The 6885-nt window shown below is 35.9% G+C and overlaps 1 protein-coding gene across 1 annotated transcript; it reads left to right on the top strand.

The window, feature by feature from the left end:
* The first annotated feature begins 535 nt into the window (after positions 1 to 535).
* On the top strand, positions 536 to 5586 carry LOC137924433 (uncharacterized). The gene is made up of 5 exons (XM_068767838.1): positions 536 to 800; positions 2509 to 2606; positions 4151 to 4241; positions 4654 to 4731; positions 5492 to 5586. Exons 1-5 carry the CDS (start codon positions 536 to 538, stop codon positions 5584 to 5586), a joined length of 627 nt encoding a protein of 208 aa, XP_068623939.1.
* Positions 5587 to 6885: the final 1299 nt, after the last annotated feature.

The raw sequence follows: 6885 nt of genomic DNA on the forward strand, positions 1-6885 counted from the left end.
TCAGAGATTAGCTGGAACAAATAGACAAGCGAAATGACAAAATAAAAAATATATAATTTTGGTGTACTTACTGTATATATATCCATAAGTGTATAGTAAAAAGCAGTTACTTTAATATTACAAAGTTTTTTTTTGTATAATATGTTTATAGGCAAAATTAAAATGGTACATTTTTATAGTAACTTCTGCTAAAGTTGTAAAAATTAGTTTAAGTGCTATATATTGGTAAAGCTATTTTCAAATTGATACATGACTAATAGAAATATGGATTAATTTTTTATAGATATTATTATAATGTATGTATTATCTGTTTCATTTTTCTTCATTATTTCAAAATCAATTTGTTGCATGAAAAACAATAAAGTTTTAGCAATAGTTTTATTTAATCTTGCAATAATGGCTTCTCATCTCCTATAAAGAATAAAGAAACAAATAAAAAACAATTATATACATGGCATGAAACTGACGAAAAACTTCTTTTGCATATATGTCATTGAGAAACTGAACCGTCATTTTGACGGTAAATGTGTTTACAATGGTGAAAAGTACAACGGAAGAATTCACCAAGTCATCAGAAAAGAGAACTAGAGATGAAAGCAGGAGTTCCACTAATGTCCCTCTACATTTCACCGTCCACAAGCCTGGGTGTCACTTCGAGAGCTGCTGTGGCGTGTGCAATCTGTTCCCGGGGGTTCTGCTGATCGCATTCAGCCAGGTCCTTGTGGGTTCTGTGCTTCTCACCCTGATCCTGACACATGGGAAGCAATACGACGAAATGCATCAGACGCCTGATTCTCAAAGTTAGTTACTATTTTTCTCTATATATATTACTGCTTCTCAAACTTTCATGGAAACTTATTAAGAATGAAAGATTTTTACGGTTTGTTATATCTTTCTCTTCTTAAATTAGTAACGCCTTTGTGGGCAAGACTTTACGGTAAGAAGTTCATCAAAAAAAAAACTTTGAAAAGAATTTCTCTATTACTGAGTTGATGATTTTCTAGGAGACATAAAATACCTTTTAATGGAATTAGGCGTTACCTCGCGCAAGTCCATCCTAAGTAAGAAAAGGACCAATATTTAGCCACTTCCGCACATGCAGTGGGAGTCGTGCAATGAAAAAAAGAGACTCTGTGTTTGGCACTAATCGGTGTAACATAACTCCTGAAGAACCCCGTGGAGGGGTGAAACACGTGTTGAGTAATTTGGTGGTGGCGGTTGTGTGATTCCCATTGTTTGCCGCATGCGCATTTATCAGCGGGCTGGCGGGCGGTGCACTTTGTTGCACGACTACCACTGCAGGTGCGGAAGTGGCTAAATATTGGTCCTTTTCTTACATAAAATACCTGTCTGAGTTTGTAGTAAACATCATTGTTTTTAGTGTTTTTGACGACCTTATCATCTGTTCACCTTATGGATGGAGGTCCTTTGCTGTGATTGTTGGTGCGTGGTGTTCACTTCAGAACTTTATCTCCTGACCACTACTCTCCAACTTGCCAATCAGCTGGACAGTGATACTTTTGTTCGTCTACGAATCTCAGTTTGGTGGATAGAGAGAGGAAGAAAAAAAAGTGTTAATTTGTTTATTTTTTTTATTCGAAAATCAAGTATAGAACGGTGCCCTTCGTTCCTAAATTCAGCAAAAAGGTCGTACAAATTACAATAAAGAGAAATAAAAGAAAGCGGTAAGGGTCGGGTATATATTTGAAGAAAAAAATAATGAAAGTTGTATAAGAATGTAATTAGATACACAAATAGGAGGTATATCACCTACTATGATATTTTGGGAGCGAAAGAGAAGCAAGGAAGGTGATGTATAAAAGAAAGCCAGAAGAATGTGAGATATCAGAAGTGAAGTAGGGAAATGTATAACTTAGATTGTGACGGGAAAAAGAGAGTAAAAATAATATAAACATAAGCGAAAAAACATTATTGAATTGTAAAAAAGCTTGTCCTTGATAGGGATGAACGAGTGTGTAAAACAATTTAAATACATGCCAACCATACAAAAATACATGCTAACCAATTTGACATGCCCATCTCTTTCAAAGTTATAGAGAGCGGTCGGTAGTCTTTTTACGCATACATACATACATATATATATATATATATATATATGTGTATATATACATGTATGTGTAAATATATATTTATGTATATTTAAATACACACATAACATAACGTAACACACGCACATACAAGGATATCGTTCCATGTGGAACAAAAAGGTGAGGTTTATGTGTGTCTATTTAGTTTTGGTGTAATTTTTTATCTATTTATAATTATTATGATAAAAGATTTTCTAAATGAACAAATACTCTTAACTATTTATTGTAGTAAACAGTAATAGAATAACAGATTTTTGAGTTAATAAATTTTGTACACATTAATTATTTATACTTCTTCCTTTTCAATATTATGGTTGTATATTATTATGAAACTATTTAAATGTGTGCGTGTAGAATAAAGAATATTAAATAAAATAAATGAAATTATTCTTCCTCGCAGTCATCAGCATGACAACCGGAGCTATCCTGAGTGGTGTGACTGGTGCCGGAGTTCTGCTTATCGTGGTGGCTCTCACAGAAAACTGTCGAGCGATGCTGGTACAATATCTTTATTTATCTTCATACTAATATGCCTTCACCTTCTCAATCCCAGGGAGGATGTAGAATTGTTTTGTTTTGCTAAGATATAGTACGTTTTACATTATGCTTCCTCACTGGATGTACCTTAAATATGAGGTATACACATAAATATATCTTCTATAATAAAGTAAGCGCTGCTCGAAGAATTATTTGGCTGCAGTGGCAGGGGGCGGATACTCGGAGCCCGATGGTTCTAGAGCAGGGCTTCTTAACACGTTCACTGCGGGCCCAATTTTGAAGAACTTTCAGCTGGTGCGGCTGAGGTCGAATCAGCCTCAAGCTGAACTTCCTAATAGTGCGGTTGAGGCCTTTTCTGCCTCATGTTCATCAATATTTTTTTACAATATTGAGTCAATGCTTCGCAGACATAAAGAAAGCTATATTTGTCTTCGTCATACCTCATACGGTTGAGTGTAAACAGCCGCCGCACTAGAGAGAAAACACGAGTTTTTCGCGCCGCACCAGTGCAAAGTTTACTATGAGGCTGAATCGACCTCAAGCCGCAGTGAACGTGTAAAAGAACGTTATGATTGCGAGTTTCTTAACGACCCCATACAAATATAAAAGAAAAATAAATTAACATTTTTTGATGATTTATTTATTAGGTAACAATATACATATAAAAATATATAGTTTTAGAATTCGTTTTGAAACATACAAAAATCTAAAATTAAAAGATTGCACAAAAAATTATAAAATTGTATTTATATAAGTTTAAAACCTTCAACAAATGCGCGTGTCTAGACACTGCAAGTCCGCTGTATTCCGCCAACTCTAGTGATGTTATAAAATGGTATATATAAATATTTGACATTAAAATCTCTCGACCCCAGAATTTTGCTACCAGACCCCATTTGGGGTCTCGACCCATAGTTTAAGAAGCCCTGTTCTAGAGTGATCACGAGACGGTAGATAGGTTAGGTTAGGTTAGAATAAGACCAATCACCATGGCGATCTTTGTAGGGAAATGGTGGTGGTATAAGTGGTAGATATATGTTCTGCATTGGACTCCAAACGGCTTGAATGAAAAGATTTCATTTCAAACTGTGTCTATTAAAGCTATGTTAGTAAAGGAAGGATATGTATTTTATTAGATTTAATATTGAGTGTATCTAAATTCATTGTCATTTCGGAATTTCGTTATAAGAATTATTTACCTATTTCAGAATAGAAGTGTTCGAAATAAAAATATTAAAAGAATAAACGGTTAAGCAAAGAGAAAAGGACAAAGCTCTTTTAAAATATCGACTGAACCGATACGGGATGTCGAACAGTATGTCATATTTACGTGGGCGTGGAATATTACTCTGGCAGCCAAAAGCCGTGGTGGCTGAAAAGATCTCAGGTCCTAGGTTACCTGATAGGTGGATCGAGGACATGGATGGCAACGTAAGAACGATCATCGTGGAGATTTGTGGGAGAAACCTATGCCTTGTTGTGGGCATCTATCAGATGATGAAGAAGTTCTTGTATGAAATTGTAAATATATTTATCATATCCAGGTCTATCTGCTGGTGGCGATGTTTATGCTGATGGGTATAATTTCCCTCGCCGTCACCAAGATCGGAAGAGCTTGTATTCGATTTAAAGATGGTATGTCTGAACTTAAGATATGCGTATTAATTTTAGATTTCAAATTGACATATATTTATGAGGATGACATACTATATAATGCATATATACTCAAGTAAATTAAAATTACTATAGGACTTTCTACTGCCTCAAAAAAATTCGCTAGTGTTTTAAAATAAATTGCCAGAAATGTGACTGGCCACCTCGTGAAGCTGATGAAGGCGTGAGTAGGGGGTAAAAGAGCGCGTGAACATAGCCTTATCCGATGGTCTTATCATTGGAAATCTCGATACCCGAATATACGACGCCATACAGGTCACAGCTCCCAGAACCGACGAGAACGAAGGCGACCAGCCAGTCGACAACTAGCGCCATCTGTTAGCGCAGTTTGAAATTACAGCGTTTGATGTAAATTACCTTTTGTTAATTTCAGCTGCAAAAATAAAGGACGAGAGCCACAGACTGGTCAACTTGGCTTGTGTAAGCGGTCTGTTTACGTTTTTTGGAGCTGGTGGGTATTCCGTCTAGTTTTGAAAAATACAATTTATTTATCTGTGTATAAATTTAGATTTAATGTAGGGATATTCCGCAATTGCTCACTTTAGTAGAGACGTAAGGTTGTTAGAAAGAAAGAGTTAAATAATGTATTAAATAGGCAGGAAGTTGACCTTTTCCACGTATATATATAGATATGTTTATATGTTTCTGTAAGTATTCTTGTAAATATGTATGTATAGCTATGTATTTGTATGTATGTATACCGTAAACTGCCCTCTCATGTTTTTCATCTTCATCCAAAGGCTTTCTGGCAGAGACCGCCTCGGGCTATAAGACCACCTCTTGTACCTTTTTGATCTATCGCACATCACTTTATTTCCTTCATCCGCATTCCTTGTTAAATTCCGTTTTAATTACAGCATCTTTAGAATTTTTTTTATTCATTTTTCTTTTCTTTCTTTATTATTTCGCTACAAGGTGTTCAACTCCATCACCTGCTTGGAGAGTCAGAATTAAAGATTACAGCTGTAAGAGAAGGTGGAGGCAAGGCATACCGTAGATAGGTCCCTGTCCTCTGACAGGTGTATTGTACCTATGAGTATGATGGTTGGGGAAATTTTGAGGACAGTATAATCTCTAAAGTAGAAATAGGTCAGAGAGGAATTTGTCCCAAAGGGTGTGATGGGAAATCTGTGTCCATGTAGGCCATGATGATTATTCTATCTCATCATCTACAGGACCTGTCGTTTTTAAAAACTATATTGAATTTTCAGTTCTGTACTTTTTCTCGTTCATCGTCGTGTTCAGTTTTTACCATTTCCGCTACGTGCGTCGCGCTATCTTGATGCATGAAGCGGAGTGCGAGTGACTTAAGTGCTTCTAGAAGTTTCAAGAACGTTCCATTTTATATTTGTATGTTTTTAAATAAAAATTAATATTTTTACGTATTTCAATAACTTTTAAGTTTTTTACAATATCTCGCTGAATCCACATAGCGGATCACTGCTTTTATTTTCTTTTACAATATTTGCTTTCGAATATTGGTAAATATACTACTTATAACATACTATACAACATATAAATCATAATAGAACTATATCTCAAAGCACAAGTGCAAATATGGTATGAATTTTAAAATGTAAATTCTTGCAACTCTTTGTATATAAAAACGATAAATAATTCTTTCCTTGACAGTACTGTGATGGGTTTTGCAGGAATAATTACGTAATGAATCCTGCAAATATATATTTAGACAATAGTTTTGGTAAAAGTTAACAATATAGTTTGCAAAGATATAAACAGAAGTTCAAATGCTATACAGCCAGGAATAAGAAATGACCAGATCAAACGCAAGTAACTTAGGCTTTAGCAGGTAGGTAAATAGGAGTGGCAGTTGGAAGAATGCATAATACATAGAAGGTAGTGCAGCACAGAAAGAGCTGGACATATGTTGAGGTAAGACTTGGAGGAGGTCCGTCGCTGGATCCCACTTCCAATGGTTTTATTTGAAATCTATGAGAAAAGTCTATGTCCAGCTGTGCAGGGGCGAATTAACCTATAGTGCAGGGTGTGCAATGAACACGGGCGCCGCCTTCGTCCCCTGCCTGAGACAGCTAAGAGCATCGTCTTGGACTATCATGGTACAACAATGATACGACAGAAGCGGCCAGCCAGCGCGGTGGCGGCAGCGGTAGGCGAGCGCCCTATGAACGACTTCTTTTTGAACATTTTGTTTCAACTCGAAATAAACCTCATTTCACTTATTTAAAGTTTAAAAGCGGCCAGACAGCGCAGAGCAATGAGTGTTATTCTGCCGTCATAAGAAGAAATGCCGTAACTAATACCATACTGTAAGCTATACCTACTTATAAAATAGCTTGTTGGAGTATGAACAATCTTTCTTGTTATGACGGCAAAGTTAATTGTTAAAGCCGCGATGGGGGTGGGTCAGACCTGCAGCTGTGAATGTTGGATACTACACAAAGCCAATCAAGTGTAGAACCAGAAGGTAAACAACACTTAGTGAAATATAAATCTAAATAACTTTTCTTGTTAAATTCAACTTGAACGAAATCGCAGTTAGTAAATAACAAAATTCTTTCATAGGAACACCACATAATTGGCTAAACAATAAATCGACAAAAAAAGATTTATAGCTCGCTCTCCT

The sequence above is a fragment of the Battus philenor genome, unplaced genomic scaffold, assembly GCF_028537555.1.
Source record: "Battus philenor isolate CCGP_79_NKW_IND1 unplaced genomic scaffold, ilBatPhil1.0.hap1 SCAF_23, whole genome shotgun sequence".
Classification (NCBI taxonomy): domain Eukaryota; kingdom Metazoa; phylum Arthropoda; class Insecta; order Lepidoptera; family Papilionidae; genus Battus; species Battus philenor.

What these genes read in the sequence shown, in the direction of transcription:
- LOC137924433 (XM_068767838.1), top strand. Translation starts at nt 536, where the DNA reads ATGGTGAAAAGTACAACGGAAGAATTCACCAAGTCATCAGAAAAGAGA. An exon ending in AAAACTGTCGAGCGATGCTG is followed by an intron (nt 2,607 to 4,150) that starts GTACAATATCTT and finishes TATCATATCCAG; the next exon opens with GTCTATCTGCTGGTGGCGAT. An exon ending in GTTTACGTTTTTTGGAGCTG is followed by an intron (nt 4,732 to 5,491) that starts GTGGGTATTCCG and finishes TTGAATTTTCAG; the next exon opens with TTCTGTACTTTTTCTCGTTC.